The 23,555-nt window shown below is 37.4% G+C and overlaps 1 protein-coding gene across 1 annotated transcript in view; it reads left to right on the top strand.

The window, feature by feature from the left end:
• LOC122324529 (leucine-rich repeat-containing protein 52-like) overlaps nt 1–23,336 on the top strand; it is a 106,671-nt gene extending 83,335 nt beyond the window's left edge. The window contains exon 2 of the mRNA XM_043219035.1: nt 13,296–23,336. Coding sequence (XP_043074970.1) covers nt 13,296–13,630 — 335 coding nt within the window. The 3' untranslated portion in view covers nt 13,631–23,336. The remainder of the gene's footprint in view (nt 1–13,295) is intronic.
• The last annotated feature ends 219 nt before the right edge of the window (nt 23,337–23,555 follow it).

A 23,555-nucleotide genomic window follows, 5' to 3' on the forward strand; every position in this document is an offset into this window, starting at 1 on the left:
GGTCACCGGTCGGTCGCTGAACGTAATCCACCTCAGCTGATGTCATTGGTAGGAGCGGGTAATATACACGTTCTCAAGGGCTTGCTCCTTTATTTAGTAGTATACGTGCAGTTGACATTCAGGAGAGCTCTATGGTGCAGCCTTACAGCGGAATTTATAATGTGCATTGCTGCAATTATTATTTTTTACTAAATAGCAACAGTTAGTACTCACATTTGCTGCAAAAGCATCCTGTGTATATAAAACACAATATTACGGAATCGCGACGTTATATGCGAATTTATCATCTTTTAACATCTTTTTGTTTCTGTAGGCTGTGCTTCTTATAACTACGGCTCATAATTTTCCTCATTGTAAATTTGATCTTATTCAAAACAGGTTTAATTATTATTATCATTTTTTTTAAACGAACGAATGATTTTTGAATTGAAATTAATATTTGTATTCAGCACTCAGGACTCATTAAAGTGCTCAAAAGTGCCAGTAAGGACATTCGTCATGTTTCAAAAGATGGAAAATAATAAATATAACCTGTTCTCTCGCGCTTTAAATTAATCAAAGAATCCAGAATAAGAAATGGGTTGCGTTTTCCATAAAGGTACGAAGCAGCACAACTGTTCTCAGCGTTGGTAATAATAAGAAATGTTTTCTGAACAGCAAATATTATATATTAGAATTCTTTGGTAAATAAATATTTTAAAAACAACAGCGTCTGTTGAAAATAGAAATTTTGTGTCACATTAATATTCAAAACTTTGGGGTGAATATTTTTTTTAAATTAATACTTACTCATGTGATGCTAAAAACTGGTGTAATGATGCTGAAAATTCAGCTTTACATTACAGAAATAAAATTTTTATTTTAATATATTCAAATAAAAAACATTTTATGAATTGTAATAGTATTAACATTTTACTCTTTTTGGTGAATGTGAAAAAAAGACGAATGATAAAAGAAATCTAACCTCTTAAGTATTTGAATGCTAGTGTATTTCAAAAAGCGACTGTGTATCTCGTAAAAAGTTACCTTGCTTCGTGTAATTTGAGTTTATTTCTTCCTCTTAACTTCTCTTGCTGGTCCAGTGCTTCTGTCACGAGACCACACTCTCAACACAGAGCGTGCCCCATCACACTGTGCTACAAGGTCGTCATGAGGGTCAAGGGAATACGGCTCAGCACATCACCGCCACGTACACATAAAATAACACAACAGAGACTTTCTAAAAGCACACTTTATAAAGCTCTGCCGTCTGAGCTAATTCCTGTACAATAATCCCCCCACCACCACGCGCTTATCAGAAAGTCCATCCTCATTGAGATTCAGAACGAGAGTGGGGGAAAGTCTCCACCTCCCAGCACTTCATCCTCTTAAAGATTAACATACGCAATTGCATAATTAGTGGGCTTCGAAAATAGCAGGCTGAATGCATTTGAAGTCACTGGTGTTAAATTAATACACACTAGAGAACTAGAGACACTAGAGAACTTGAGAAAACGCTGCCATTTAGGCTAATGCGTGCCATTTTTTCCCCTTCTATTAGATTTTAATGTAGAGCATCATGCATTATTTACTATTTAGTTTTAACATATTCATTTTTAAAAGTTTTTTTATTTATTATGCATATGCATGTTTATATATATATATATATATATATATATATATATATATATATATATATATATATATATATATATATTACACACACATAGTATGAGAGTGTATTTACTGTTTATATACATAAATATGCACAGTACACACACATTTATTATGCACATAAAAAACTTTTATTTTGGAGGTGTTTAATCACAGTTAATCATTTGACAGCACCAACATATTGTTATGAAAGAGATCACCTCAAGGCATTAAGATATTGGAGCACAGTTCATGAGCCACAAACAGGTGCATGTGAGAGCAGTCCTGTCAAGTGTTATAATATCTCTGCGCCATGAAATGTTTGGCAGGAAAGGACGCAGTGGACAGGCATCAGATATTTGACAGACATAAGGTTTTGTTTTTTTTTTGAAGAGACGAGCACATGCTGTGTGCTGGACACTGAGCCCGAACATACTGGTGTCCCTACCAGGCTTTTTAACTAGAATGACTGAGCTTGTTGCACTGGCTTTTTTTGTTTTGTTTTTTTTTCGGCGAGCAACGTGAGAAAAATAGAGATAAACCAGACCGGAACCAGCACAGAAATTCATTCAGGTCTGAACTGAACTGCTCTGGTAATTGGCGAGCAGGCCTTTCTCAGGAAAAGCTGTGGATTTTCTCGGTGCAGGGATTTAGTCATGAAAGCCACGGAAGCACCGAGGTATTCATGAATCATGTGTTGGATGATGTCATTTTTCCTGAAGCACATTTTAATAAGCATCGAACTGTGTGTGTTTTTCAGTCTCCCTGAGATCTCAGAGGAACTTCCCTGTTAGAAAACGCTGCGAAGCGGCGTATTCATCCACCAATATTTATTTTCCAATATATTCATTTATTACAAAAACTAGTGCAGTTGAATGATTAATCGGGATGAATTGCATCCAACATAAAGGTTTTTGTTTACATACTGTGTATATTATGTCCTGTTAGACACATGCAGCATATATTTAGAATGATATATTAGATGAATATATGTAATAAATGTCAGTTTTTTAATTAAAAAATCGACTCACACACACACACACATATATATATATATATATATATATATATATATATATATATATATATATATATATTGAGTGTGTGCATGTAAAATTATATTATGAAGACAAAAACATTTATTTTGGATGCAATTAATTGTTTGACAGCACTACTACAAACCAGTTCATTAAAGAAACTACAAAAAAAAAAAAAACTTAAAAACGGACTTTATACACACAATGACTTGATATATATCTCTGCCATGATTAGCTTTTAAATTTTTCTGTATCAAATATATGTTTTGTACCATATAATAATGTCATAATGAAGAAAAATCATTAATAAATTAAATTAAAAACCAAAGTCAAGCGGAGAACAAGGAAATGACATCCCGCTTATATTATTATTGTTATGATTATGATTCTTATTAGTCTATAAATACCCTTCTAAACATAATTTGACTTTTCTTTGATACAGCAGTTTAGATTTCGGTTTGAAGTAATGCCGTTAGTTAAATTACATTTCTTAATTATGCTTATAATATAAATGTCGTGATTAAAACATACACTCACGTCTATTCAAGGTGTAAGGAAACATTTTTAAAAGTGGCATGAAGTTTCTCCATGAACACAAAAAAGCAGATTTCTAATAATAGATCTTCAAACATATCATAATAGATTTTAAAAAGGATTCAGCATTTTTTTTTTAATGCACACTCTTATATTGACGGCGCATTCTGTGTTTCCAAAGCAGCGGCTGAAACGAGACTAACGGTAAAGCCGCGGGGCGTTCTTTACAGTCTCTACGCTGCACACTCAGCGATATCGACGCTAACCTTGAGAAAAAGTGTCACTGAAAACAAGACAGAACTGAATAATTCGCAGCAATTAACACCACTGTGGCACCTTAGCCATCGCTGAATGCAGAAATGTTTGCTTCGGCCGTAGTTCACCCCAAAAATAACTACTTTTGTGTGTCCCACAGAGCACAGAAAGTCACGCAGGTTTGGGACGAGACGACAGGGAGCAAATGAAGACAGATTTCTCATTTTTAGATGAACGGTCCCTTAAAGTGAGCTTGATCGCGTGATGAGACAAATGAGAGACCTTTCCGAGTTTTATTGTCGAAGTCCCCTGATGAAAAGTTGAAAAACACTGATGAAATGAATTTGACTCATCGGGTCTCAGTCAAAACAGATGGTTATTGAAATCATTTCTCTCTGTCTGGTAGTCACCTGCTGTTCGTATGTCTCCGAAATGAAATAATGACTCAGTCTCTTTCAAGACCTGCCTCCTGCACCTTTCCAGAACTTTATGTCCGATAACAATAACGTTTTTTTTTTAAAAAAAAAAACCCATCGCGGCTCCAGAGACCTAAAATAATTAGTGTTTGAAAGAACTGCTGATGATAAAACAAGTCACGATAAGAGCGGCGTTTGTCTGACACACTTAATCAGGTTTTTGCAAACGGCAGCAGATGTTCCATTATATATATTCTATCATGGTAGCAGGTGTTTGTGTATAATAAAAATAATGATAAGATGAAAGCTTCCTGTAGACAGTATGCCATCTGTGGACTGTTTCCTGTAAGGAGCTGACAGATACAGCAGATCTCGCTCTGATACACTGTGTGTGTGTGTGTGTGTGTGTGTGTGTGTGTGTGTGTGTGTGTGTGTGTGAAGGTATGCGACAGCTTTGACTGCAATATTAGCATCACCACATCCTTCTGCTACTAATAATGAAGTACTAATGATCTAATTAGGCTGAAGTACGCTTTTTGGCCGTACCAATTAGCAGTTCCAGCACCCTGAGGATACACTTTTTGTATGTGTGCATGTTTTAAAAAATTAGATAGGACTATATTTATTCAGATGCTATACTGGCCCATTTAGTCAAGTAAAAAGTTAAAGGGTACTTTAAAGTAGTGCTATCAAATAATTTATACAATATGTGTGTATATATGTGTATTTGCATATTTATAATGTATATATATATATATATATATATATATATATATATATATATATATATAAACATATATAACACATATCTATATATTTAAGAAAAATATGTTTATATGTTAAATATATTATGTGTATCTCTCTCTCTCTCTCTCTCTCTCTCTATATATATATATATATATATATATAGAGAGAGAGAGAGAGAGATATGAATATATATATATATATATATATATATATATATATATATATATATATATATATATATATATGAATTGCATGTAAATAAAATATGTGTGTATTTATATATGGATAATATATAAATGGATGATATTATATATATTATATGGATAATATACAAAAGCTTTAATTGTGATTAAACGTGATTAATCATTTGACAGCACTACTTTAAATCAAGCCCTGCAAAAAAACTAAGAAACAAAAAAAACTGTCTAAGCTGGTTTAAGCTGGAAGTGTAGCTGGTTTTAAAACCATCTTATGCTGGTTTTAGTTGGGGTTATTTAGCAGGAAAGTGGGAACTATGTAACCTTCTGTTCATGTCTGTTTTATATATATGGTCTTCACAGAGTTTAAGGGGCATATATAGTAATGGAAAAAATGGGACAGGAAAAAAATTGTATTTAAAATGATTTTGGTATCTCTCAAAACAAGTTTGCAGTCCAAGATAAACTTGCAGAAGTTTTGAGTTCCTCTAAGAATGTTGTGTCTCTTTCCTCAAACTATGCACTAACTCACAAAAGTTGGCATTTCCACAAGAAACTGTACTTTCATTCACAAATGTTTTGTTCACCAGTCTTGTGTTCCCAACGAGACACTTTGCACTCGTTTGTAAAAGTTTTGCATCCCACCGAGAATCTTAGTTTTTGCAATCGCATTCCCCCCAAAAAACATTTTTTGATTAGACATTTTGGACTTTTTCTGAATATGGTGAATCCATTTCCTGTAACATTAAAAATTAAATAAGCAACAAGATAAAATTAATATTAGACGGCAATAACATCTCCTACTCAAACTCAGTCGGGTAAGGACTTGAATTAGTTTTGTCTTCAAAAAAGAGATAGTTTTTTATATATTTTTTTCCTCCCGTTCCATATTTTTCCCATCACCATGTCCCATTAGGCACTCTGTGGGTCTGAGATAGTGTTGACAAAGCAGAAACGTAAAAAAACGAAATAAAAAAATGAATCTTTTTCAGTCCATTGTGGCAAATACCACCAAAAATCTAATTAGCAATAACAAGTAACAACACAGTTACATAATTAAAGGTGAACCGTCTAATTACCGTCATCTTCAGAAAGCCATTCATTAGAATTCCTATTAATTGTTTTTTTATTATAAATTTGTTTTGCGTATTTTAAATAGCTATGTGTCACGTCTTTGGACTTTTTGTTATTGTTTTTGTCGTTTGCCATGTGTTCCGTTTGACCCACTTTAGTTAATTGTCTTTATTGTCTTCACCTGTGTGTAGTTAATTTAGTGATTTACCCGGCGTATTTAAGTCCTGTGGTTTCAGTTCTGTTTGTCCGATCTCATCTTTATGTGCGTGTGGTTATATCCTGCCTGCCTGCCTTTAATGATATCGTTTATTTTCATCTCTAAGTAGATTAAAACGCTTTATTTACCTTTTATACTCGTTGTGTGCTCTCCTGCTAACCTAAATTAGAGACTAAATAGAGACAAATAAATAAGAAAATATACATAATTTTAAATGTGTTTAATAAATGCGTTTCTAAAAGTGAATGAGCTAACTTAAAATTTGAATGCATATGTAAAATGACTGATTTCATTCTGCTTTCTAAAGAAGTAACGAGATCGTTTATGATTAGTGCTGTATGTATATTATATTTTAGTGACAAATTTGTGACAAAACCCTCATTACGATTAATAACATAAGAGTTCAGTTGGTTATAAAAGGACATTTTTGAGCACCAGGAAGCTGTGTTTGAGCCTTCGTTTGAGTATGCAGCTCTGTGAAGACGGACAGTCCCATCACAAGACGTTCACACTCCAATTTGCAGCTCTATTTACCCTCGCGGTGCCCAGGTCATTTGAAGGAGGCATATCTGACAGGACTGTCCCCCGTGGCATTGCCGGGAGTGACCCCTTTCTGAGACCATAATTACTACAGCTGACTGAAGCTGTATGAGTAGGCAGGATGTCACTCTCTGTTCAGATTTATCTGGCTGCTATTAGACCCATGCAGCGTGTTCCACTAAAACAGTTCCCCCTCTGCCCGGGTCTCAGCAGAGCAGCATACCCCGTTCGTTTTTTGCTCCAAGAACCTGATGGGACATTTAAAGATGGGGCTTCTGGGTTTAACCCTGCATGCTGCGGATGCCCCTTGGTCGCGTTTGATCATCTTTATCATCCCCTCAGAAATCTTCTTTGTGCAGAGAACATTTATAAAGCGGGACACAACATAAACTCAACACATTATTTATAACGATTAAATTGCATGACTTTTGTTGTGGTCTTATCGTTGGTTTCAAGAATAATTAAAGGGAAACTAAGCGCAAATAGGATTTTTGCGCTATTAATTATATTCCTTGCAAGCGGCAGTTATCTGCACCTCAGTATGGAAGTACATTATAAAACAGAATGCAACTTACAGAGCGTAAATGTTCATTTTAATTCGATTTATTAAATAGATGCCATGGCTTATTGGAACAAAAAAAGCCTTCCTGATGCCTACCCTAACCCTACCCAAAACTTTACTTTCAACTTTTTGGTCATTTCCTAGATTTTTGTTGAAAATAAATGCCTTTCTGATTTGATTTTAAATTTAAAAAGGGAGAAAAAAATTGTCATGAGGTGGATTCGAACCCAGGCGATCACGTTAAAATAAGACCACTGTACATTTTACTAACCAAAGCTGATGAAGCATAACTGTCTTTTGTAATGACTTTGTAAGAAAATGAAATGCCTCTTAATTGGTTCCCATGTTGGTATATACACTGATTTTGATATTTTGTGTTCTGTAGGTCTCTTAAGCTAGCGAAGGCTGCATTGATTTTATTACAAAAAGCAATAAATATACATGATAATATTTATTGCATTTTGAAATAAAATCAATGCAACCTTCTCTAACTTAAGAGACTTACAGAACACAAAAATATCAAAATCAGTGTTTTTGATTTTATTTGTTTTTGATATAAAATAATATTTTTTCCTAATACATTTTAAAATGTCGAAAAACGCAATTTTTTGAAAATTGTTAAAACCAGAGTTGTGCTTTAAAAAAAAAAAAAAAAAACTTTTTTTAAACATTTTTCATAAAGTGAACAAATGAATATGTGGGCAAAAGGATTGAGAATGCAATCCAAATATAGTCATAAATGGTCAAAAATGATTACAACAGTTTTTTCATCCTGCAAAGCTCCCTGAAATACTATGCTTAAGTGCAAGTGCTTTAAATGCAAAGGATGGCCAGACAAAATGTTGATTTAGTTTAGTTAATAATAGTCAATTTATAAAGCAAATCTGTTTATGCTTGGTAATGTAAACTGATATTTTCTATTGACACACCACAGCAAAAGATAGAAAGAACTGACTTAAAACCGTTGCTGAAATTAATAATAATTATTCTGCATATACTGTACGTGTGTTACATAGTCTCTGTCTTGCACACAGATAGCACAGGGCTGTGATAATGTCCCGTCAAAAACGGCAAGAAAAATCGCTGTACCTCTGGGGTGAGGGGAAACGGTGACTTGTGGGTAATTTGACGGCGGGCACAGTGAGATTATCTCTGTAATGACACGTTCTGAGCAATCTAATGAGCAATCGGCCTCTTTCAGCGTGTGTGTGTCACAGATGATGACGCAAGAGACCGCGCTCTGAACTAATATGCCCTCAAGAAAAGAAGGATGGATGGAGAGGGAAAAAGAAGGAGAAAGAGAGGCTAATCATAGAAGGAGGAGGACAGATTACACATAAATGACAGAGTTATGGTTATGGGACTTTCGATAATGAGAGCGAGCGTTGTGTCCTCACACACAGAAACCCCTCTAGTCTGGGATGCGATGTAAGGTCATACATTGGGCAGGGCTTTGAGAGACGAGTTTGTGTGTGTGTGTGTGTGAGATTTATTTGAGGGCGTCGAGGTCCGTTCAGTGTCACATTCTGTTGGCGTCTTGCAAATGCTTTCTGTGTTAATCTCTGATCCACGCAGGGCTTCGACGATGACATTAAGAAACGCATTCATTTCTGTCACCACGGTGCTTCCTGTCAGACCAAACCATATCAGCCCTAGTGCATGTGCCTGAAACACAGCCAAATATAGCTCGTGTGTGTACGCTCATGCAATCTAATGTCCTGTCAGGATGAACTCGAGTGGTCTCACGAACGCTTAAATCGACGCATGGATGTGCGTGACAGAGCAGAGACTTGCAGGCTCCTCATTCGGCCATGTGCTTATGGGAAGGCTGTTATGTTATGGAGCTAATTGGAAAATGTTGCAAGCCGTTTATAATGTGCTGCCAAGTGTATCTCCAGATTTGTGGTCTAAAGGAATGTTCTGGGTTCGGTTACCATATATAATAATATATATAATATTTTTATTATCATTAATAACAACAACAGCAATAATGTGCAATTAAATGTGCTTTAAATAGATCAAAAGGGATAATTTTTTATTTTAGTGCTGTCAAATTGCGATTAATCGCATACTAAATAAATGTTTTTGTTTTGATAATATATGTGTGTGTGTTATGTATCTGTAAACACACATTCATCATATGTTTTGAAAATATTTGCCTGTATATATTCGCAGAAATTCACATGTATTCGCATGTATAAATATATTTAATATATAAACATAATATATTTTGTTAAAATATATATACATGCATGTGTGTGTGTTTATACACATAATAAATATACACAGTACACGCACATATATCATGTAAACAAAAAATACATATTTTGGATGTGACTGGATGTGCGTTCGAAAGCACTTTTTTGCTTTCAAACAAATGTTCTGTTTAATTTTCTTTACTAAAAAATAAAATAAACAGCACAAAGCTGTTAATAATAAACATTTCTTGAGCACCAGCTCAGCATTAAAATGATTTCTGAAGGATCATGTGACACTAAAGACAAAGAACATTCAGCAGTGCATTAAATAAATTACATTTTAAATTACATTTCAAATAAACGAAGCCTTGGTGAGTATAAGAGAGTTCTTTCATTAATATTAAACACAAGAAGAATGATAACAGTAAGGATAGTTTTAAAAATATAGTTTTAGCTCTCTAGATGGTGGGTCTTTTTTACTCTCATAATGACATCATCACATGGTGCAGCTGATTGGCTCTTTTTCAGCCAATGAGCTCACTTCTCAACATTTAAATATTCGTCTAGTGTCACGTCTCAGGACTGTGTTATTGTTTTTGTCTCGTGCCATGTGCCCTGTGTGCCTTCCAGTTAATTGTCTTTATTGTCTGCAGCCGTGTCTTGTTAGTTTAGTCAATTACGTTGTGTATTTAGTCCTGTGTGTTTTGAGTTCACGTTTGTCCGATCGTCAAGGTTACATACGTGGTTTATGTTCTGCCTGCCTGCCTGTATCTATTATTACTTTTGCCCGTTATTGGATTAAATCCGTTTAAGTTTACGTTACTTGCCGTGAGCTCCTTTCTCGCGAAACCACGACCGTGACAGCTAGTGCTTGCTGTAGCAGTTGCAGCACTTCTTCAGAAACCCTCCCCCTTCCCCAGCTCCACTTGTATAGATCTGCTATGGGGAGCTCCGTGGGTAATTTCCCATGTGTTATATGTTCAGCAGCAGTATTTCTTACATGCTCACAGCAGCATGTGGCGGATGTAAAGAAAGTCGGCACAGTAGATCTGTTTCACCAAGACCAAACACTTTAATATTGTCACGTACGGAGGGTAGAGTTGTCATGATGGTTATTGTCATAGGCAGCTATATCAGTATCGTTTACCAAAATTTTATTGTATGAAATGAACATTTAAGAGGACTAATAGCAGGACATGTTTTTGTAAATTCTCCTCCAGAAAGACGTGTTGTTTGGGCTGAAAATGAATCCCTCTGCACCTTGATTGAATCTTGAAGGGCGCTGAAAGCTCAGACTTGCTCTTTTAATAATCGTATTACTATCTAATCTAATCTGAAAGACGTGGCTAATATAAAAGCACAGAGAGCCTCGGATAGTTGCACATTTTCCTTGTTTGTCCTGATGTAACCTCGACTGTAGTGGCAGACCGACCTGACAGCAATAAAGCCCAGAGGTCACCGTGTCTCTGCCGGGGCAGGTGGTTGTTCCTGGCCCAGTTCACAGGGTATGGGACACACTAATCATCGTAATGACTTGCATAATGTCTGTCTGCTTTTTGTATGGGAGAAGATTAGTTACCTGTAATCCCTGTCTTTAGCACCAGGTGGTCTTTTCCATTGAAGGTGGCTCAGATGTTGGGTTTTGTTTGTGCACACGTTCCCAGGCAGAGAAGCCTAATGAAATGTTTGAGGGATTGTAAGGTTTTCGTAATTCGGAAATAATTGCAAAACCGATCCTACTGGGAAATATTTTCATAATCTACACAGAAAAGAGATGCCGCAATTTTATTAGTTTCTTCGTGATTTCGTTAATGACATTGGACGTAATTGATTCTCACATTTCTTGTAACCAATAAACATATTTCAGCTAGAACTAGAATGAGATCAAGCAAAATAAAACAAGCAAAATGATGTATACAGCTGGGTTCAGTGGTTCTCCACCTCGAAAAAACAGGTAGCATCATTTAAAATAAAGAACATGCGGAACAAAATTCTATTCAAGAGATATTTTAATGGTAGATACATTAATGGTAGATACTTGCAACTGTGAATTCTAAATCAGAATTTGGATTATATTAACATACACTTCTGAGAACATATGATTCCCCCTCCCCCTCAAATTTAGACATTATAACCCGCAATCGGGAGTTTATATCACACAATTCTGACCCTTTTCCTCATAATTGCAACTTTAAACTCCAAATTATGGCTTAATCATTTTTTTTATTTCAGAATTGTGAGAAATACACTAAAAAGTTGCAATAATCGTTTTTTTTTATTCAGTGGCCGAAATAGGCTTTTATAGGTAGAAAATTTTAGGAGGAAACAAACACACAAAAACAGATTCAGTAAATCTAGAGCGAATGGAAATGCCATGGACGTTCAGTGGTTAAAGTTAATCAGCACTTTACATTTTTGGACAGTAATCTATGGACAGTTTTAAACCTTGCTATCACTGTACACCTTCCTCATAGTTGTTTTGACTAGGCGTGAAACTAGCATTTAAAACACTTGGTTTAAAGGTCATCCAAGTTCAATAAATGCGAACAAAGTTTTATCTAAAGACCTGTCGTGCTTCACTCGTTTTTTTGGCTTTATTTTTAATTAAAAAATAATGAAATGCGCTGTCATCTCGTAATGACTGAACACTGAGATTTGAAGTACATTTGGCTGGTCAAGGTGCTCATTAAATCTCTGCTGAATGCAGGACTCTCTCCAGGACAATCAAACCCAGAGGTGACTTATCGCCGCCCCTGCTCTCTCAGTCTCCTCTCATCTTTGTAATGGAGGAATTAGTGCTTTTTGATTAAAGGTGAAGCGGCATCGTTTCTCCTAACTCACATCGCCAAACGACCAGACGTTAGTTAATAAGACAAAAGATATTGAGTGTAATGTCAAAAAGACAAATGAAGAAAAGATGAGTCTTTAGCTGGATTTTGTACCCACCGTATGTAATGAGGAGCTGAGGGTCACAGAAGCTGAGCTGTGTCCGGCCTAAGTCTCAGCCAGGGTTTGTGTTTGTGGCTCATTCTGTCAGGCTGATATGTTGAGCTGACAGGCTGATGCTCTGCTGGGCTTGGACTTTAAGATGGGGATGATGGTTACTGACCTGTTTCCTCCTCAGGGCCACTGCTGGAGGACTCAAGACACTGTGTGTGTGTGTGTGTGTGGAAGTGACAGAGAGGATGAAATTGTGTCAGAATAAAAGATGACAAACAGAATTTAAGCATTTTTAATAGTAAACATTGTTTTTCAGGTTTTAGTATTAGTAATGTATTTAGTAATTGTACTTACATCTAAAATGTTTTTAAAAACGTATGTTTATGTGTGTGTGTTTGTGTATTTGTATATTTTAATTTATACTGCTACATTTATATGAAACATAGTATAGCAGATAATAGCTATTAGCAGTATATATAATATTTCTCTATATGTAAATACATAAAAATAATATAAATATATATTGTAAAGTTGTATTAAAATTGTGTGGTTTAAATAACTGTAATATAATATTTTTATATTATTTTTCAAGAACATTTTATTATATTTTAACATTTTCAGCAGTGTTAAGCGATCTTTCAAAAATGTTGACAGCTGCTTCATTTTTCATTTGATAACACTTACTTAAAGCCTTTGCATATAATGCATTATAAAAGTAGTTTTAATGCCTTAAATTATGCATTGTACAATCTTACGAATAATTGTAAGCACAGGTAATAAATTGTTACACTATAAGTTTTAAATGCGAATAGAATTATTTACAAGAAGATATGATTTATTACAACATAAGTTATAAATAATTATAATGCATTATACGCCTTAAAGGGGTCATATTGTGTTACTAGGAAGAACATCCTCATCCTCTCCTCTGTCTTCTCCTCTCTAGATGAGGGCCAGACGGTGTGCCAGGGGCCGCCGGACATGCTGGGTCAGCGCCTGGCGGAGGTGGGCATGCAGCTGCGATCGGAGTGCCACCAGGGACTGGGTTACTGGGACTACCTGTTCTTCATCGCCATCGGCTTCGTCATCTTCAGCGCCGGGACGGTGTCGGCCTGGGTGATGGGCGTCCTCATGGTCCTGTACGAGCGCTACAGCAAGAGGAAGAGCGAGGAGCTGGACAGCGAGGACGAGGAGGAGACGGTCACCCGAGGGGCAGGAAGTGGAGGAGGAGGGGGTAACCACGGCAACGGGGACCTGAGCAAACCAGGCATGCAGGTGTGACCAGAGCACAGAGGGACGCTGGGAAATCTTTGATGAACACACAGCGAGCTGCGGACAGAGCGAAGGAGTTTTCTTTACTATAAAGAGGTTTAAAGTGCACTTTTTTAGAATGTGTCAACCTTAGTTTTAGATTAAGACGAAGAAGAGCAGGGCAGGACAGACAGGTTCTTATCGGTGGACTCAGACAGTTGAGAGGGTCACGGTGAACTTTCAGCTGTTTCTGACAGATCTGAGGGGTTGGTCTCGGTTAAAAGAGTAGAAATAATGCTCTCTCTCACACACACAACGCTCTACCCAGTGTTAGTAATGTAACTGGGGAAGAGTGACAACACTGTGTTTCACACTTAAGAGAGAGACAGCGAGAAAGAGAAAAGACAGCGGGAAGACAGATAGGTAGAGAGGCTCGAAGACTTGTCCAGTAACCTATCTCAGCTTTTATTTACTAGCTCGGTCAAAGAACGGAAAATATAAGTGGGGGATATACAAGGCAGTCTCTCCAGACTCATGCAGTGTGAAATGAACGAATAGAAGATGGAAGACTCTTCTAAACTGTCTGCACAACTCCATGGAAGGCTGAAAATGCTTTTTCAGGGGTCACAGACTGACTGACTGCTCAAAAGATGGATTGATCAAATTTTATTGCAGGGCTTTACAATAAGGATTCTTTTCGGCTTGCCTTGTCAGGTTAGTAGTTTTCACCCTGTCGAATAATACATATATACTGATGAACAATAACGATTGAACATTTTACCATAAAGATAAATGTTTTTAATAACAGTATTCTGCATCAAATTGATCAAAAAAAAAAAAAAAAAACAGATGTGTTACGATTTTCACAAGAATACCGAGTAGCACAACTGCTTTCAACATTGAAAATGTTGAAAAAAAAAACCCCAATGATTAAATTTGAAGGCATAACACCGCACGTAGATGGTTAATATGAATACAGTGGCCCAGCAGGGCAAGTGAACTGGCTGAAAACATTCTCACTGGGCCCCGGGCCATTGTACCGTCCTTATTGTTGAGCCCTGTATTGGAAAGGACATTATTGATCTCAGTAAGCCTGTATGCACTGCACCGAAAAGCCTTACACACAAGATGTAACCAGTCCAGCAATAACACCTCCAGGTGATACTGAGAGCAATAGAGGGAAACATGTGAGTGTGTGTGAGTTTGTGTGAGTGCGTGTGGCTGGTCGCTGCGCTATAGGTGGGGGAGAATAAAATATGTCAGCATTCTGCAATTTTGGCAAGGCTTTAATTTTTTTTAATCAAATGTGATTCCTCCTGTGGCTACCACATCATGCCACTCAAGGGCAGAGCTAAAGTGACCCTCTCTCTTCACACTGCACCATCAGCACTCGAGGGAATCGCTCCCACCGAGAGTGTTGTTTTAGCCCGCATTTTTTAGTTGTTTAACACAATTCCATTAAGAAATTATGGTAATGGCACATTTAGACATTTGTTTCAGCACGGTTCCTCATCGTCTATGTTGTGCAGGATTCAGCAGACTACTACAATCTGGCATAGTTTGCTCTGCAGCATTACCACTGCAATCCAGACACCTGAATAGTCTCTTTAAAACGCTGACAGTGCTCTCTGCCTCACAGCATGTCTGGGTCTATAGCTATTCTCCATTATTTGACCATCAGTGCATGAATTACTGCTGCCATGATCATTAGAAAATTGTACACAAATATCTTGTTTTGAACCGAACTGGTTTCTGTCAGCTGCAATAACACAAAGTTAATTTCTCCAGGCATATGGCAGCATCTTTTGTGACTTCTTTATGGTTGAGCACTATACCAACACGGTTAGCATGTGGCGAGATGCTGGATTGATGGTGATTAGTTAAAAAAGGAGCAGTTTCACTCCTGAATTACCACATACAAAAGCTGACACTACTCTTCTAGCAGATTCGCCCATCTGTCTTGGCATGTTTTATCCCTATATTCAACTTTGGAGAGAGATGTGTAGAGCAGGCACATCCTCTCATCTCTGGAGTTTTTAGCAGAGAGGGAAAGCTGATTCTGGGGTGTTGCGTGATTGAGGGTTGCTAAATCCATCTGTAACGGGTTAAAGAGCTTAAGGGAATAATGCTTCTGGTCTGGGCTGCTCTGGAAAATATCTCAGCTGCTGCTTTTAACAATCTATATATTCTATAGCTAATATTCTGTTGACTTCTTGTTTTCATTTTCCTAAGAGCCTCAGCGGGTCACTTCTGCACAACTAGTGGAACCCAACAGAAATACAACCTTTCTTCTTCCAAAACACTCCCATCTACAAAGCCCCTAAAGCAAAATGGTGACTGTAAAAAGAAAATTATATGTCAATGCAAGAGAATGATAATAGGAATCATATTTCAATATTTCAACTCAATTGAGATAGCATTTTCCGAATTAGAGGTTCCCATCCCATCTGCTATTGGTCAGTCAAACAGACAGTTTCGCCCCAAACTAACACCAGTGGTTGAGTCAGTGTTGCTTTGATGGGACGAGTCGAGAAGTCGAGAAGAGTGACAGGAATTGAGCAATTTAATGTTTCTTATAATGTTTTTATTACTTATATACATCAAAGTTTCCAGTATATAAAAAAAAATATTAAAAGTTAACCTATTATATGTTGCCCTTATGAGGTAGTGGCTTATAAAAAACACCCCTCTCAAGCCAAAATGATCCAACTCTGCAACTTCTCTGACATCTAACTTACTGGCTCTAACGGTGAAGAAATCACATAATGCGTCTTAAAACGTGCACATGCTCACTAAACCCGGTTGAAAATTAGTCTGAAGTCTATAAACCCTACAAGCTGGTCTGTCTAAAGTCTCAACTTCAGGTCACAACCCTCGACTGAATGTGTGTGTGTCGGCACATCAATCTCACCTCGTTCTCATTCATTGTCTCTTTCTCTCCTTCTGTCCTCTCTCATTCGTTAGAAGGTGGGCCGTTTCAGATTACTGGTTACAGCGAGATATCACCAGATCAGCACTATTTTGAAAGTGTTAACCCCATTCTGAGAAAGACTCTTCAGGGAAACAGAAGTGCATGTCTACAGCTGAGCCAGGAAATACCTGGAGAGACTTCCTCAAAAACATAAAAGAAAATACTGTTAAAAATGTTGTGACAGAAACAAACAGTAGAGGTCGAATGAATTATGCTGATGTCAGCACCATGGCAATATAAAGGTGGACAGCAGAGGTAGTAAATTTTATAGCAACACGCTGCAGTGTGTGCCGTTTTCACCTGCCGTGAACTCTGAGAGTAATCATGCGTGACTATGTCATCGCCCTTTAGAAGAAGAGAGAAATTGGGAAGGAGTTGTATTGGTGTTTTATTCCTCTATGAATATTAATGTGTAATATAACAGGTGATAAATGGGACGAGCCCTAGTGCTATCCGATAGTCAAGTTCAGCGTAAGAGCAGGACTTTATCTGAGTCTCCAGGCACTAACAGTGCCACAACACTGCAGTCTGCTCAGCTCCAAAACCGCAAGCACCATCAGCAATGCAGCAGGGGTGGCCTGTGTCAGGAAGATCTGTAGAGATACTCGCACGCATTCTCTCAAACAGAACGCTAATGAACTAGCAGCATGCTACTTCTTTGTGAATGTACAAACAAAACCTCAGAGCGTTAAAAATAGAGGCTGGAGTGTATGTGGTACGCACCAAACAATTTTCAAACAGATGCAGCTAGAACCCACAGTGGTCATTAACGTTATTTTAAGCATTAGCTTTTATTAGTTAAGCTAATCTGTGGCTCTAGATAATGCTTTGTGGAAAATTGGAAAGTTGAAAGGTGTCACATGTACATTTGGGTCTCAAAGGATGCGTGTTGTAAGCTAGCAAGTTAATCAGTTAGCAGTTTCTAATTTAGTACACTGGTGGTTGGGAGGCAAAACAAATAACAAGAAAATAGATATCTTTGATCATTTTTGATAAAATATGAAAACAGTTGTAACTTTAGCGATACAACAGCTTGCCACTGGAACAGAGTCCATTGAGGGACTACTTATCTACCTCTAAAAGGTGCAAACTGGTACCTAAAGCCTGGTACACACTGCACGATTTTAGCAGTCCTATAAGATCATTGCGTGATACACTGTGTGACATGGATCTAATACACTTGGCTAAAATGTCATCAGCATGTGCTAGTGGTAAACAAAAAGAGCATGATAAATCACACTTTAGTGGTCGTACTTTATATGTAAGCTGACAAAATGTTGGAGCGGTGAAAGAGAAAGGAACAAGAGTTTGAGTGTCATGTTTTAGCACCATGCGTTTATTTCATGTTGCATTTTTATTGGTTGGTCAGTACATGTGCATCGTAACAGTTAAACCCACTACATGATGATCATGCTGTATCATAGACTATCTTTGTTCGCAACACCATGACAACTGCCGTTTTTGAACCCCTCTCATTGTACAATGAAAGAGCATTGGTAGGAGCCACAGAAATCGCCACGATTGTTTCACGATGCAAATCAAAACCAAAAATCATACAGTGGGTCTGGGGCTGTAGAGCAGTAATACACATGAACCCTTTAGGTACTACTCACCTCCATTGACGTTACTATACTGGTGACAAGCTGTTGTACAACGAAAAGGTAACATTTTTGCACGTTTTCTGAGAGTGCACTGTATGAAATGATAGTTTCTACTAAGTAAACCAAGCAATTTTGTAGGATTTCAAATCAGGTTGAGTACTCCTTAAAAGTTCTTTTAGCCTGTGAAATCCCCTTTGGGTTTTAGGTGAACTTTATTCAACTTGACAAAAAAAATAGTTAATGATAGCATCATTTGAAGTGGGAAAAAACCCATGACCAATTTTGAATGTTGTGTCTTACCAATAATCTCCATAGATAGACAATTAGCAATTTAGGCCTTGTACATTCTCAGATTACTTGTCCCTCAACAACTTTGTACTTTATTTACCCATAAAAAGGTTCATCATAGTATGCCTTATAGGTAGTTAGGTTTAGGTACAAGATGTTGCGCACCTAAAGCTTTTATACATTTTCCCTGTCAGTGTAGATGCATTCTAGTTAGGATTTGAGACACTGCCTCAAAGTTTTTCTCATACATTCTTGATGTGCCAATGAACAAAATGAAAGTGTGGGAGAAGGCTCAGAAGAGATTCAAATTAGATTTGTGTGCAGAGAGTAGCTGATTTAAGGAGTGTTTGGTTCAGCCTTTAGTAAAAAGTCTAGGAAATAATATTGATCTTAGTTCTTTTTTTTTAACTTTTGTTTAGGATTGGAGCTTGGGGACCAGAGGCAGTGCTGCAGACTGCAGGTCTCGCACAGGACTGAATTTGGGCTCTGTGAGACTTTAGATTTGCTGGATTGATTTGCTGTCTGCAGAGGTGTGTCCGTCACGCTCTGTCCATCATGCATGAAGCACTGCAGAATTTCCCCAACGGAGAGACGCTAAAACACTCTTCTTTTTTCCTTGTCGTGTTACATCTCATAGCTTCTCTTCATTTTGTGGCTCATCTCATCTTGTTTCTTTTTGTGTCTTCTCCTCTCTTCCTTATCATGTCTCCTTTCTGTTCCATCATTTGTCTTGTTGTCTTGTCACATCTAGTCTCTCCCTTGTCTTCCATTCACATCTCTGTCTTCTCTTCTCTTCTCTTCTCTTCTCTTCTCTTCTCTTCTCTTCTCTTCTCTTCTCTTCTCTTCTCTTCTCTTCTCTTCTCTTCTCTTCTCTTCTCTTCTCTTGATTGTTGTGCCTGGTCTCATCTTATTATTGTCTTGTCTCCTGTCTTCCTCGTCATGTCTCTTTCTACTCCTCCTAGTCCTTTGTCTTGTCATCTTGTTTCATCCTCATTTTGTCTTGGCTTGTTTCATCTCTTCTTTTGTTCTCTCCTCATCCTTCTCCTTGTCTCATCTTTTCTCCTCCTCACTCAGTCTTTTCTTGTCTCTTTCTGGTTCACCTGGTCTCATTTTGTCTGTTCTCATCATTTGTTTGGTCACTTCTCATGTCTCCATGTCTCCACTACTTGTCTAATTTCTCTCGTCTTTGCTTTGCCTCTATTCTCTTATTGTCATTTGTCTTGTCTAATTTAGTCTCGTCTGTTGTCTTCTTTTCTCATCTCCCAGCTCGTCTCGTTTTATCTTCCCATATATCCTCTATTATCTTATTTTGTCTCATTCTCGAATCTCATCTCCTCCCCTTCTTCTGTATCTCTTTTTAACTCAACTCCAGTCATACCATCTAGTCTCTTTTTTGTCTCTTCTGCAGTAGCTGCTCAGTAATAGCTCTGTTCTGACACTGTCCTCCTCTTTTCGTATCTCTGCAGTGCTGGTTTAGTGAGGGTGATGCCATAAAGGCTGCTGTAAGCCATCTTCCTCTGTCTTAAGGAAGAGGAGGACTAAATCAGAGCGGATGACAGGTTTCCACTGGGAACCAAAGCTTAGAGACTTTGCTCTGCCTTGACTCACAATGCTTTCATCCACTTTAAGCATCATGTTGATTTTCCCATTAGCAGTTGGGTGAGTGTAGACAGCTTGACATTTTACCTCTATTATATATATATATTTTTACTATAATATATATATATATATATATATATATATATATATATATATATATATATATATATATATATATATATATATATATATATATATATATATATATATACACTTTTTCATGATTATGATCAAATCTAAACACAACCTTTCTCTTGAAATGTCTGCTGCATACTTGTGAAGAGAAAGAATCCATGTTTTGAACCCATTATCGATCAGAGTCCAGAAGAATGACAGCTGCTCTCAGCACTATATGTTCTCACAATGACCCTGCGTATGGTGCATCATCAAATGCCATTATGACCTCATTTGGGCAACATTCTTCCAGCCTGAAACGTCATCTCCCAAATTAGTCCCACACATAAGGTCACTGATCATTTTTATGGGGTGTGGGACAGTTCACTGGGAAATTTAGTGTAGTCAGATCACCTCCCTTGCCAAATACTTGCTCGGTGTGTGTGAGAGGTCCTCCATTCTGATAACCCCTCTTGAGCTCTTGGCATCCTGTAACACAGCGGAGGCTCGACTGCAGTGTGACAACAGCTTAGAGCAGGAAGAGAACGCTGATGCTCACAAACACACTCTACAGAGCCGGATCAGCCCTTTATCATCTCTGACAGACTGAAAACTTTTATTTATCAGTTATTCTCTTTTTCTCCCCCTCTTTGTGTCTTTGTGCTATTGGTGCACATCCGGAATCAGTGTTTCAGCAGCTACTTTGAAACTGCAGTTTATAAAAAACTACAGACCAGTCATAATTTAGAATGACTAAATTACAGGCATGCTTCCCTGCAAGAAATACCTTTTAAAGGCTAAAATTACTTATCATTAGATATCATAAGGTTTATTAGATGTGAAATCCTATCATAATAACTTTGCAGTCATAATCATATGTTACACTGTTAAACTTTTTATTGCAATTTTACAAGGCAGCCCTATTGACAGTAAGTTACTGTAACCATGCCCATTTACAGTAGCCTGCACAATTTCATAATTTCATTTCACAATATAATGCTACTACTGCTTTTTGAGCATACAGTAAAGTACAGCAAATTCCCATATACAATAAAGTACTGCAAATGGCATAAAAATACCCATTATGCAGTGCATATTACAGTAGTTAACTGTAAAAATATTTTTAAACATAAAATGCTAATGAACCATTGGTTAAAAAGAACCAGGCAACCATGCAAATGTTTTCCAGCAAGTAGCGCAGGCAAGACATGCATATTTCTGTTTGAAAATCTACTTAATTAGTAGAGTCACCACTTTAAGTTAGTTCCTCTGCAACATCGCTTATAATACTGCAGCCAGGACGGTTAATTCTGAGGACGTCTCTTGGGGCATAATCAAAGCATCTGATGTAATCAGTCAATAACATGGTCACACATACACACACGGCCTGCCTTCCAGGAGCAATAAACAGGTGACTTTGAGGCCTCGCAAAATGTCAAAGTAGTTTTACGACAGGAGAGAAAGTAGAGAGTCTTTTGCAGTTGTTTCAAGAGCAAAACATGAAATATTCACGAGCATTTAATCTCTGCTTACTGACATTCACATCTGAGCAGCCCGTTCTCTAAATGCAAGTGCTTGCGTGTACATTGACAATTGCACATTCAGTAGGGATTTCATGTGAATCTCTCAGACAGCTGCCTGCTCGTTGTGTAAGGGGTGACACACAGAATCACACAGGGGCCCAAGGGGGCCCCTGACCTATTTACAGCCCCTACCCCACTGGTCACACACAGCCAAACACACACACTGAGTCTGTAACATTTCCACACACACACAAAAAAAAACATACCCAAATTCAACCTTCCTAGGGATTTTGTAACTAAAATAAGGGAGAAGGCGTGAGAATGGTTAGAAAACTAAACTGAGATCATCATGTCGTTAGTAGTGGCCCACTCTTATGGAAAGCAGAAAATGTTTGGAAGTTTAGTAGAAGAGGTTTAGTTGAACCAAGTTTAAATGTTTATCAGATATGGCAATAATCTCAAGGTAGCCAAATATCATTCAGTTAGTTGTGCTGGTCAACATATTGGTGTATCATGTTCCCTCTGTTGTTATCTTTTGGCACTTTACAAATGGCACTTTGACTTTCATGTCCAAAAAGTGCAAAAACTAAATTTTCTCTTAATGGGATAGTTCACAAAAAAAAAAAGAAATTGTCATAATTTACTCAAGTTTGACTAAACGAGATTTTATTTTTTTCTGTGAAAAATAAATTTCAAACTGGGGTCGAATGGGCAGTCTAAAATAAATGGGGTCCAAAATGACATTGAACTGAAACCCTGTTGACTTCCAAATAAAAACTGAGAACAATTCTCAAAAACTCTTTGTGTGTTTTCCAGTGGCGAAAAACAAAGGCATACAGGTTTGGTCCAACATAAGGGTTAGCAAATGATGATAATTAAATTTTTAAGAGAACTGTCGTTTTTTTTTTACCCATCGTGCAGTATGTAGTACATATACGTATATACCTTAGTAATAATGAAATCCCCATTTCTCTGCAGCTTCGGTCTTTAATGGTTCTTGAATGCACCTCGATGTCCGTCCTTGCAGTAAAGCAGATGCTGAATGTAAAATTGCCATTTTATGAACATGGTCTTTCATGCTTTGGGCTTAATCTGATCTGTCGTAATGGGATTCAGCTTTGCACTGGACTGGTGAAGCGGGAAAGTACACATGCTTCACACACTTTGGTGTTTAGGAAACCAAGTCAAGAAACTCCTCACCGTATGAACATTTAGGGCTCTTTCAGCTCTGCAAGAAGCTCTGTCTATTTAATAAAACTATAGTAACTTATATTAAGTAACATATATCTTTTACTAAAACAGAAAAAAAGAATAGAATATGTTTATGGAGTTTTTTTTTGTTGTTGTTGATTTGTTTTGCTGTTTTATTTTCTTACTCTGGTGTGAAACATCACCTGTATTAGCACAAATGAAGAGGACGCAGGCAGACAAGATCAATAGTTTTCTTCTGGCTGCCCCTTTTGCTTTGGTGCAGAGGCACTTAGACTGAACAAGTGAGACGCATGAGTGTGTGTGTGTGTGTGTGTGTGCGTGTGTGTGTGCGCGTGTGGCCGGACATGTGTGTTTGTGTGTGTGGCTCACGTGTCCATGCCTGTCAACTTTGTATTTATAACATTAAAGGTCATTTGAGTGAAAAATAAGGTGTCCTCCTTGTCTCATTGCCGTTCGTTGTGTATTTTCTTTCTCACACTTGCACACAAATACTGTTTTTGGCCAGCACAGCATTTTCAATCTTTCTCTAATATATTAAACCACATTTCCATATCCAACAAACAACAGGCAGGAAGTCATTCATTTCCAGTGGAAGTACAGTGGCTTTGGATTTAAACACGCTATTTTTTGCCACTGTAACTTTAAGA

The sequence above is a fragment of the Puntigrus tetrazona genome, chromosome 20 (assembly GCF_018831695.1).
Source record: "Puntigrus tetrazona isolate hp1 chromosome 20, ASM1883169v1, whole genome shotgun sequence".
In the NCBI taxonomy this organism is placed as follows: Eukaryota; Metazoa; Chordata; class Actinopteri; order Cypriniformes; family Cyprinidae; genus Puntigrus; species Puntigrus tetrazona.